A 12620-nucleotide genomic window follows, 5' to 3' on the forward strand; every position below is an offset into this window, starting at 1 on the left:
TCAACAATTCCTTAGCTGGCCTAATTCCTGACGAAATTACTTTGTGCTCTTAAAAAGAAGAATGGAGGAATTAGGCCAATTGCAGTGGGCAACACTTTTCGCCGCCTCATATCCAAATCTGCTGTCCAAAGTATTCGTGCAGAGGCAGCCATGATTCTTCAACTAAACCAGCTTGGCTTTGGGGTCTCTCAAGGAGGTGAAGCAGCAGTTCATGCAACAAGGGCATATATCAACAACCTGCCTGAGGACAATGCAGTGGTAAAATTAGATTTCAAGAATGCATTTAATCTCCTGGAAAGAGACGTGGTATTAGCAGCTGCAGAAGAACATTTCCCTCGTCTCTTCCCTTTTGTTTCAGCTGGATATAGCAAGGAATTAATGCTCCCGTTTGGAGAGCATGAAATCACATCAGAGGGTGTCCAGCAAGGGGATCCTCTCGCACCATTTCTCCTCTGTATAACGGTTAGGGAAATCACAGTCAGACTGACCACTGAGCTAAACATCTGGTTCCTGGATGATGGCACACTAGCAGGAACATAGGAGTCCCTTCTAGATGATCTTACACAGGTGATGACACGGGAACAGGAAATGGATCTCATCCTGAATCTATCCAAATGTGATATCTCAGTTAGTCAAAAAGTGACAGATGCAGTCAGCATCAGTCATGGCCACCACAAATGGCATCTTGCTTGGAGCACCTCTGGGAAGTGATGCCACTGACACAATTCTCAGGAAGAAACTGGAAGATTTGAGGAAAATAGAACAATGAATTGGCAATCTTGACACCCACAATGCCTTGTACCTTCTCACAAAGTGCTTAAGTCTGCCCAGGTTGACATATTTCCTAAGATGTACACCTTCATATGGAAACCCTATACTGCACGAATATGACAATATCCTGAGGCAGATTTTTATGAAAGTACTTAACCTTACTCTAGAAGACAAACAGTGGGACCAAGCTACACTTCCAGTCAGACTAGGAGGCGCTGATGTCCGCAAGTCATCACAGATTACGCTACCTGCTTTCCGGTCCTCATGCATGACATCCAGAAGATTTGTAGCAGCGATTCTCCCTGAACATCTTAAGGAGAGTATTGGAGTCCATGACCAGAAGTTCATTGACGGAGCCATGATCTGGGATAATCTAACGGGCTCTGAAATCAGACCTGCTCCCCCCAGCAACTACGAACAGTCGCACTGGCAAGGCCCAATAATGAACAATATAGCCTCAACAATGCTTCAGAGTGTGTCAGGGAAGAATAGAGCCCACCTCCTGGAAGTGAGAGCTCTTCATGCAAGAGATTTTCTGTTGGCTATTCCCAGCTCCAGCCTTGGCACACGTCTCGACCCACAGAGCATCTGCATTGGAGGTGCCCTTCGACTTGGCGCCCCTATTCTCACTGTATACAGGTGTATATGTGGCAGTGAAGCAGCAAACCGAAGAAAAGATTGCAAGACATGAGAATGTTAATGACATCATCAAGAGGAGCCTCACAAGAGCCGAATGCTCATCAGTAAGGGAACCACCCGAACTATGCAGATCTGATGGTAGCCAAAAGTGTCCAGATGGTATCACCTTTTAAACCTAGATAGACGGCAAGCAGGTGATGTGGGACTGCAAATGTGGATCTACTTTGACTGATACCTTTCTCCAATGCATCAGGGAGGAAGGAGGGGCAGCCGCCAGCTTCAGGGAGTCCCAAAAGTCTAGAAAATATGGAGAACCTGCCCATCATTGTATGTTTATTTCCATAGACTCAAAGACCCTTGGCTTATTGGGAAAGAGTGCATCTAAGTCCTTAAGGAGCTAGGAAAAGACTCGTCAGGGTAACTAGGGATTACAGGGCAGCTAGTTTTCTGTTCCAGCGACTCGGCACTGCTGTTCAGAGGGGTAATGCCTACTGTATTACGGGCACGCACCCCAGTTCTGAAAAAGTGGATGAGATTTTCGCATTATAATCAGTGACAAACATGTAATAATATGTACTAGACATGTATCTCTCATACATCATGCACTGTATATGCCATCTTCATATCAGCAATGTATCTATTAATATTTAGTATCATATTATGTAATAAAATATACCTATTGGTATAAAAGAATGAAAAGATGGGGTGGTAGGGGAGTGGAATATTCAAACGGCGTCAGGAAGAAATCTAGATGTTCTACCTTATCTAAATTATATTTAGTTGGATTAGGCTAAATTAAATTGCGCTTGTTATAATAAGGTTAGATAAGTTTTCTATTTTTTTAGTACGAAATTATTAATTTTTACATTAACGTAAATAAAAATAATATTTAAACACATAATAATTTTTTTTAGAAAGGACTTAATTTTACATGAGTTCCTGCTAATTGGCCAGTTTTACCTATTCATTACGACATATATATATACTGGTCCACCTTTGTTTTCTTCTTTTATCTTAATGGTTCTTGTTCTTTTTTATTTCCTCTTATTTCCATGGGGAAGTGGAACAGAAATTTTCCTCCGTAAAACCTGCGTGTTGTAAGAGGCGACTAAAATACCAGTAGTAAGGGGCTAGTAACCCCTTCTCTTGTATAAATTACTAAATTTAAAAAGAAAAACTTTTGTTTTTCTCTTTAGGCTGAAATATAACTTTTGCTTTAGCCTTTGAATGCAATTATTTGGACTGTTTTATTTGATTATTAAAGAAGGCCTCGTTTGTTATTGAAAGTTATTGGAAAGAAAGAAATGCTCTCATAACAGTAGTTTTTGGTATCGGAAGATGTTAGAACTTTTGCTGCTCTTGACCTATTTAAGTATTTATGAAAATTTTCTTAAGGCTGTTTATGGAAAGGTTTAGTCGTATAAATTAAAATTCAGAGTGGAGACTAACATACTGTGAAATATAAGAACAGCTGTTGAAGTCAATGGGGAAATCAGATTTCGTTTATAGTGCATATGGACAGGAATGAAAATGTAGCTAAGCCAGTAAATATTGATTTACGATATATTTTAGTGCTAATACTGTTATTAATATGGCTCAAAAGAGGGTCAAGAAAAGGCCATGTTCCGCTGGCCTCTACTTCAGATGAAAATTCAACATTAGACTGCTTTGAATTTAGATATTGCAAGAATAATGGTACTTAGTCACGTAATATAAATATTAGGAAGGTGTATTCAACTTAACGTAGATGTACCGATGGTTTTAATTCAACCAGTCGGCCCCATAATGAAGAAGAAAAGCACTGGGCAAAATAGGCCCAAAGGAATTTCCATTATAGTACCATCCCTCTGTCTATAAACTTTCAAATACTAAACAACATTTGATAGCAATTTTTGACGCTGTTGTCTATTAAAATTATGAATACAATCACTATCTTTAAATAGAACATGTATATATAAATTTTTAATAAATTTAAAAACGAACACACAAACCCACAGATTCGCTAACGGCCCTAATTTGTTGGTAGCGTCGGAGGGGAACCCATTTAGCAAGATGATATTAACAAATGATCATGAATCTCCAGGGAGACAGAAATTTGATTTTACTGGACCAGTGCCAGAACTAGTGAGCTACCTCGCCAAGGCTCTTAACTTCTCGTAAGTTACACTTTATGCTGTATACTTTTCCAGCTAGTAAAAGTATTGAAATATTAGTTTTAGTACATACAAGCAACCTTTCTTTACCAACACTGTATCTCAGTAATGTGAGTGACTTTTTTCATGTGATCCTTGACTGTGTGTATATATAAAAAAATTTTCTAACATATTCATACTGATATGATCATTTGAGAACTTTTTTTGTAGTATAATACTGCTTTCTTATAAGCAATTTTATACGGAGTCTCGACCTTAAGTATTGATTATGTGTCTTTAGTTGTAAGGTATTTCATTCTCTCGTAGAAAACAGTTAATGTTTTTCTTAGCAAAGATAAGTAAAGATAATTACGTTATGTTACAGTATGAATGAGGTAGAATGTTTAATTTCTATAAGAATGTATTAAAATGTAATATGTCATTAAGATCATTGTTACTTCTTAGTAAGAATGACATAGAATGTCGTTTTAAAGGAAGACGTACTATGTTAAATGTTAGTAAACTTGAGTTCGTAAGTTTTATACCAGTAAAGATTAATTATAAGATGTTAATAAGAACGAGTTACTGTGTTACGGATTCGTAACGATGAGTTTGAATATTTTATATCAGTACTGTATAATCCTCCGGGTTTAGCGCTTCCCCTTGATTATAATAATAATCATTTATATCAGTAAGGATGAGGTGGCAGATAATCTGTTAGTAATGATGGTTTGTATTTTTATGTCACTCGGGATAAGGTAGTATGATATATGTTAGAAAGGATGAGGTAGGGAATCAAAACTTTATGTGAGATAGTCTGCTTCGTGATAGAATGTATTTCTAAGTTTAAATGACCATCAGATGGTTTTGCCTTAAATTTTTCAGAACTTCCAGTGGCAACAGTGCTTGACATGCTTCCAGTGCCTGACATGCTTCCAGTGCCTGACATTCTTCCAGTGCCTGACATGCTTCCAGTGCCTGACATGCTTCCAGTGCCTGACATGCTTCCAGTACCTGACATGCTTCCAGTGCCTGACATGCTTCCAGTGCCTGACATGCTTCCAGTGCCTGACATGCTTCCAGTGCCTGACATGCTTCCAGTGCCTGGCATGCTTCCAGTGCCTGACATGCTTCCAGTACCTGACATGCTTCCAGTGCCTGACATGCTTCCAGTACCTGATATGCTTCCAGTACCTGACATGCTTCCAGTGCCTGACATGCTTCCAGTGCCTGACATGCTTCCAGTGCCTGACATGCTTCCAGTGCCTGACATGCTTCCAGTGCCTGACATGCTTCCAGTGCCTGACATGCTTCCAGTACCTGATATGCTTCCAGTACCTGACATGCTTCCAGTGCCTGACATGCTTCCAGTACCTGATATGCTTCCAGTACCTGATATGCTTCCAGTACCTGACATGCTTCCAGTGCCTGACATGCTTCCAGTACCTGATATGCTTCCAGTACCTGATATGCTTCCAGTGCCTGACATGCTTCCAGTGCCTGACATGCTTCCAGTACCTGATATGCTTCCAGTACCTGATATGCTTCCAGTGCTTGACATGCTTCCAGTGCCTGACATGCTTCCAGTACCTGATATGCTTCCAGTACCTGATATGCTTCCAGTGCTTGACATGCTTCCAGTGCCTGACATGCTTCCAGTGCCTGACATGCTTCCAGTGCCTGACATGCTTCCAGTGCCTGACATGCTTCCAGTACCTGATATGCTTCCAGTACCTGACATGCTTCCAGTGCCTGACATGCTTCCAGTACCTGATATGCTTCCAGTACCTGATATGCTTCCAGTACCTGACATGCTTCCAGTGCCTGACATGCTTCCAGTACCTGATATGCTTCCAGTACCTGACATGCTTCCAGTGCCTGACATGCTTCCAGTACCTGATATGCTTCCAGTACCTGATATGCTTCCAGTACCTGACATGCTTCCAGTGCCTGACATGCTTCCAGTACCTGATATGCTTCCAGTACCTGATATGCTTCCAGTGCCTGACATGCTTCCAGTGCCTGACATGCTTCCAGTACCTGATATGCTTCCAGTGCCTGACATGCTTCCAGTGCCTGACATGCTTCGAGTACCTGATATGCTTCCAGTGCCTGACATGTTTCCAGTGCCTGACATGCTTCCAGTACCTGATATGCTTCCAGTGCCTGACATGCTGCCAGTGCCTGACATGCTTCCAGTGCCTGACATGCTTCCAGTGCCTGGCATGCTTCCAGTGCCTGACATGCTTCCAGTGCCTGACATGCCTCCAGTGCCTGACATGCTTCCAGTGCCTGACATGCTTCCAGTACCTGACATGCTTCCAGTGCCTCACATGCTTCCAGTGCCTCACATGATTCCAGTGCCTCACATGCTTCCAGTGTCTAACATGATTCCAGTACCTGACATGCTTCCATTGCCTGACATGCTTTCAGTGCCTGACATGCTTCCAGTGCCTGACATGCTTGGAGTACCTGACATGCTCTCAGTGCCTGTCATGCTCCCAGTGCCTGACATGCTTCCTGTGCCTGTCATGCTCCCAGTACCTGTCATGCTCCCAGTGCCTTACATGCTTCCATTGCCTGACATGCTTCCAGTACCTGACATGCTTCCTGTGCCTGACATGCTTCCAGTGCCTGACATGCTCTCAGTGCCTGACATGCTCCCAGTGCCTGGCATGCTTCCAGTGACTGACATGCTTCCAGTTCCTGACATGCTCCCAGTGCTTGACATGCTTCCAGTGCCTAACATGCTTCCAGTGCCAGACATGCTTCCAGTGCCTGACATGCTTGGAGTACCTGACATGCTCCCAGTGCCTGTCATGCTCCCAGTGCCTGACATGCTTCCTGTGCCTGTCATGCTCCCAGTACCTGTCATGCTCCCAGTGCCTGACATGCTTCCAGTGCCTGATATGCTTCCAGTGCCTGTCATGCTTCCAGTGCCTGACATGCTTCCAGTGCCTGACATGCTTTCAGTGCCTGACATGCTTCCAGTGCCTGACATGCTTAAAGTGCCTGACATGCTTCCAGTACCTGACATACTTCCAGTGCCTCACATGCTTCCAGTGCCTCAAATGCTTCCAGTGCCTCACATGCTTCCAGTGTCTGACATGATTCCAGTACCTGACATGCTTCCAGTGCCTGACATGCTTTCAGTGCCTAACATGCTTCCAGTGCCTGACATGCTTCCAGTGACTGACATGCTTGGAGTACCTGACATGCTCCCAGTGCCTGACATGCTTCCTGTGCCTGTCATGCTCCCAGTACCTGTCATGCTCCCAGTGCCTGACATGCTTCCATTGCCTGACATACTTCCAGTGCCTGTCATGCTTCCAGTGCCTGACATGCTTCCAGTACCTGACATGCTTCCAGTGCCTGACATGCTTCCAGTGCCTGACATGCTCTCAGTGCCTGACATACTCCCAGTGCCTGGCATGCTCCCAGTGCATGACTTGCTTCCAGTTCCTGACATGCTCCCAGTGCCTGACATGCTTCCAGTGCCTGTCATGCTCCCAGTGCCTGACATCCTCCCAGTGCCTGACATGCTTCCAGTGCCTGACATGCTCCCAGTACCTGTCATGTTCCCAGTGCTTGACATGCTTCCAGTGCCTGACATGCTTCCAGTGCCTGACATGCTTCCAGTACCTGACATGCTTCCAGTGCCTAACATGCTTCCAGTGCCTGACATGCTTCCAGTGCCTGTCATGCTCCCAGTGCTTGACATGCTTCCAGTGCCTGACATGCTTCCAGTGCCTGACATGCTTCCAGTACCTGACATGCTTCCAGTGCCTCACATGCTTCCAGTGCCTGACATGCTTCCAGTGCCTGTCATGCTCCCATTGCCTGACATGTTTCCAGTGCCTGTCATGCTCCCAGTGCCTGACATGATTCCAGTGCCTAACATGCTTCCAGTGCCTGACATGCTTCCAGTGCCTGACATGCTTCCAGTGCCTGGCATGCTCCCAGTGCTTGACATGCTTCCAGTTCCTGACATGCTCCCAGTGCCTGTCATGCTCCCAGTGCCTGACATGCTTCCAGTGCCTGTCATGCTCCCAGTACCTGTCATGCTCCCAGTGCCTGACATGCTTCCATTACCTGACATGCTTCCAGTGCCTGACATGCTTCCAGTGCCTGACATGCTTCCAGTCCCTGGCATGCTCCCAGTGCTTGACATGCTTCCAGTTCCTGATATGCTCCCAGTGCCTGTTATGCTTCCAGTGCCTGTCATGCTCCCAGTGCCTGACATCCTCCCAGTACCTGACATGCTTCCAGTGCCTGACATGCTCCCAGTACCTGTCATGCTCCCAGTGCTTGACATGCTTCCAGTGCCTGACATGCTTCCAGTGCCTGACATGCTTCCAGTGCCTGTCATGCTCCCAGTGCCTAACATGTTTCCAGTGCCTGTCATGCTCCCAGTGCCTGACATGCTTCCAGTGCCTGACATGCTTCCATTGCCTGACATGCTTTCAGTGCCTGACATGCTTCCAGTGCCTGACATGCTTGGAGTACCTGACATGCTCTCAGTGCCTGTCATGCTCCCAGTGCCTGACATGCTTCCTGTGCCTGTCATGCTCCCAGTACCTGTCATGCTCCCAGTGCCTTACATGCTTCCATTGCCTGACATGCTTCCAGTACCTGACATGCTTCCTGTGCCTGACATGCTTCCAGTGCCTGACATGCTCTCAGTGCCTGACATGCTCCCAGTGCCTGGCATGCTTCCAGTGACTGACATGCTTCCAGTTCCTGACATGCTCCCAGTGCTTGACATGCTTCCAGTGCCTAACATGCTTCCAGTGCCTGACATGCTTCCAGTGCCTGACATGCTTGGAGTACCTGACATGCTCCCAGTGCCTGTCATGCTCCCAGTGCCTGACATGCTTCCTGTGCCTGTCATGCTCCCAGTAACTGTCATGCTCCCAGTGCCTGACATGCTTCCAGTGCCTGATATGCTTCCAGTGCCTGTCATGCTTCCAGTGCCTGACATGCTTCCAGTGCCTGACATGCTTTCAGTGCCTGACATGCTTCCAGTGCCTGACATGCTTAAAGTGCCTGACATGCTTCCAGTACCTGACATACTTCCAGTGCCTCACATGCTTCCAGTGCCTCAAATGCTTCCAGTGCCTCACATGCTTCCAGTGTCTGACATGATTCCAGTACCTGACATGCTTCCAGTGCCTGACATGCTTTCAGTGCCTAACATGCTTCCAGTGCCTGACATGCTTCCAGTGACTGACATGCTTGGAGTACCTGACATGCTCCCAGTGCCTGACATGCTTCCTGTGCCTGTCATGCTCCCAGAACCTGTCATGCTCCCAGTGCCTGACATGCTTCCATTGCCTGACATACTTCCAGTGCCTGTCATGCTTCCAGTGCCTGACATGCTTCCAGTACCTGACATGCTTCCAGTGCCTGACATGCTTCCAGTGCCTGACATGCTCTCAGTGCCTGACATACTCCCAGTGCCTGGCATGCTCCCAGTGCATGACTTGCTTCCAGTTCCTGACATGCTCCCAGTGCCTGACATGCTTCCAGTGCCTGTCATGCTCCCAGTGCCTGACATCCTCCCAGTGCCTGACATGCTTCCAGTGCCTGACATGCTCCCAGTACCTGTCATGTTCCCAGTGCTTGACATGCTTCCAGTGCCTGACATGCTTCCAGTGCCTGACATGCTTCCAGTGCCTGACATGCTTCCAGTGCCTGTCATGCTCCCAGTTCCTAACATGTTTCCAGTGCCTGTCATGCTCCCAGTGCCTGACATGCTTCCAGTGCCTGACATGGTTCCATTGCCTGACATGCTTTCAGTGCCTGACATGCTTCCAGTGCCTGACATGCTTGGAGTACCTGACATGCTCTCAGTGCCTGTCATGCTCCCAGTGCCTGACATGCTTCCTGTGCCTGTCATGCTCCCAGTACCTGTCATGCTCCCAGTGCCTTACATGCTTCCATTGCCTGACATGCTTCCAGTACCTGACATGCTTCCTGTGCCTGACATGCTTCCAGTGCCTGACATGCTCTCAGTGCCTGACATGCTCCCAGTGCCTGGCATGCTTCCAGTGACTGACATGCTTCCAGTTCCTGACATGCTCCCAGTGCTTGACATGCTTCCAGTGCCTGACATGCTTGGAGTACCTGACATGCTCCCAGTGCCTGTCATGCTCCCAGTGCCTGACATGCTTCCTGTGTCTGTCATGCTTCCATTACCTGTCATGCTCCCAGTGCCTGACATGCTTCCAGTGCCTGATATGCTTCCAGTGCCTGTCATGCTTCCAGTGCCTGACATGCTTCCAGTGCCTGACATGCTTTCAGTGCCTGACATGCTTCCAGTGCCTGACATGCTTAAAGTGCCTGACATGCTTCCAGTACCTGACATACTTCCAGTGCCTGACATGCTTCCAGTGCCTCAAATGCTTCCAGTGCCTCACATGCTTCCAGTGTCTGACATGATTCCAGTACCTGACATGCTTCCAGTGCCTGACATGCTTTCAGTGCCTAACATGCTTCCAGTGCCTGACATGCTTCCAGTGACTGACATGCTTGGAGTTCCTGACATGCTCCCAGTGCCTGACATGCTTCCTGTGCCTGTCATGCTCCCAGTACCTGTCATGCTCCCAGTGCCTGACATGCTTCCATTGCCTGACATACTTCCAGTGCCTGTCATGCTTCCAGTGCCTGACATGCTTCCAGTACCTGACATGCTTCCAGTGCCTGACATGCTTCCAGTGCCTGACATGCTCTCAGTGCCTGACATACTCCCAGTGCCTGGCATGCTCCCAGTGCATGACTTGCTTCCAGTTCCTGACATGCTCCCAGTGCCTGACATGCTTCCAGTTCCTGTCATGCTCCCAGTGCCTGACATCCTCCCAGTGCCTGACATGCTTCCAGTGCCTGACATGCTCCCAGTACCTGTCATGTTCCCAGTGCTTGACATGCTTCCAGTGCCTGACATGCTTCCAGTGCCTGACATGCTTCCAGTACCTGACATGCTTCCAGTGCCTAACATGCTTCCAGTGCCTGACATGCTTCCAGTGCCTGTCATGCTCCCAGTGCTTGACATGCTTCCAGTGCCTGACATGCTTCCAGTGCCTGACATGCTTCCAGTACCTGACATGCTTCCAGTGCCTCACATGCTTCCAGTGCCTGACATGCTTTCAGTGCCTGTCATGCTCCCATTGCCTGACATGTTTCCAGTGCCTGTCATGCTCCCAGTGCCTGACATGATTCCAGTGCCTAACATGCTTCCAGTGCCTGACATGCTTCCAGTGCCTGACATGCTTCCAGTGCCTGGCATGCTCCCAGTGCTTGACATGCTTCCAGTTCCTGACATGCTCCCAGTGCCTGTCATGCTCCCAGTGCCTGACATGCTTCCAGTGCCTGTCATGCTCCCAGTACCTGTCATGCTCCCAGTGCCTGACATGCTTCCATTACCTGACATGCTTCCAGTGCCTGACATGCTTTCAGTGCCTGACATGCTTCCAGTGCCTGGCATGCTCCCAGTGCTTGACATGCTTCCAGTTCCTGACATGCTCCCAGTGCCTGTTATGCTTCCAGTGCCTGTCATGCTCCCAGTGCCTGACATCCTCCCAGTGCCTGACATGCTTCCAGTGCCTGACATGCTCCCAGTACCTGTCATGCTCCCAGTGCTTGACATGCTTCCAGTGCCTGACATGCTTCCAGTGCCTGACATGCTTCCAGTGCCTGTCATGCTCCCAGTGCCTAACATGTTTCCAGTGCCTGTCATGCTCCCAGTGCCTGACATGCTTCCAGTGCCTGACATGCTTCCAGTGCCTGACATTCCAGTGCCTGACTTCCAGTGTCTTGATTGGTTTCAATCTCCAATGTGCGGTTTGTCTGTGTGTGAACCTCTTTTTCTATGCAAAGATTGAGGAGATTTGTTCCACATCCATTGTACATCAGGCGTGTTAACTACAGCTTTCAACATTTCAAACTGGTTTCACATTTAACTTGAGTCTGTATAGTATCCACTAAAGAGGAGAAATTCTTACTCGCTGCCATGGTTGTGTGTGTGTGTGTACCCACCTATTTGTGGTTGCTGGGGTTGAAACTCAGCTCCTTGCCCCGCCTCTTCACTGACTGCTACTGGCTCCTCCCTCTCTCTGCTCCATGTGCTTAATCATACCTCGTCTTAAAACTATGTATGGTTCCTGCCTCCACTTCATAACTTGCCAGGCTAATCCAATTCGTAACAACTCTGTGGCTGAAGAAATACTTCCTAACATCCCTTTGACTCATCTGAGTCTTCAACTTCCAATTGTGACCACTGGTTTCTGTGTCCCATCTCTGGAACATCCTGTCTCTGTCCACCGTATCAATTCCACGCAATATCTTGTATGTCGTTCTCATGTCTAGCCTGACCCTCCTGTCCTCGAGTGACGTCAGGCCGATTTCGCTTAATCTTTCTTGGTAGGACATTCCCCTTAGATCTGGAAGTAACCCTGATGCTAACGTTTGCAATTTCTCTAATTTCTTGACGTGCTTGACCAGGTGTGGGTTCCAAACTGGTGCTGCGTACTCCAGTATCAGCCTGACGAGCACAGTGTACAGAATCTTGATTGATTCCTTACTGAGGTATCGGAAAACTATTCTTAAGATTATCAGGCGCCCATATGCCGCAGCAGTTATCTGGTTAATGTGCAATTCCGGAGACGTGCTCGGTATTATACTCACCCTTATGTCTTTCTCCTTGAGTGAGGTTTGCAGTCTTTGGCCACCTAGACTATACTCTGCCTGCGGTCTTCTTTGTCCTTCCTCGATCTTCATGACTTTGCATTTGGCGGGGTTAAATTCTAGGAGTCAGTTGCTGGACCACGCCTCCAGCCTGTCCAGGTCTCTTTGTAGACCTGTCTGATCCGATCTGATTTAATTCTTCTCATTAACTTCACATCATCTGCAAACAGTGACACTTGAGTTTATCCCTTCCGTCATGTCATTCACCTATACCAAGAATAGCGCTGGTCCCGGAACTAGTATCCTGTGTGTGTGTGTGTGTGTGTGTGTGTGTGTGTGTGTGTGTGTGTGTGTGTGTGTGTGTGTGAGTGTGTGTGTGTGTGTGTGTGTGTGTGT

The 12620-nt window shown here is 47.4% G+C and overlaps 1 protein-coding gene across 1 annotated transcript in view; it reads left to right on the forward strand.

The window, feature by feature from the left end:
* LOC128688807 (glutamate receptor ionotropic, kainate 2-like) overlaps positions 1-12620 on the forward strand; it is an 83588-nt gene that overhangs the window by 25442 nt on the left and 45526 nt on the right. The window contains exon 8 of the mRNA XM_070085666.1: positions 3408-3566. Coding sequence (XP_069941767.1) covers positions 3408-3566 — 159 coding nt within the window. The remainder of the gene's footprint in view (positions 1-3407; positions 3567-12620) is intronic.

Source organism: Cherax quadricarinatus, chromosome 16 (genome assembly GCF_038502225.1).
Source record: "Cherax quadricarinatus isolate ZL_2023a chromosome 16, ASM3850222v1, whole genome shotgun sequence".
Taxonomy (NCBI): Eukaryota; Metazoa; Arthropoda; class Malacostraca; order Decapoda; family Parastacidae; genus Cherax; species Cherax quadricarinatus.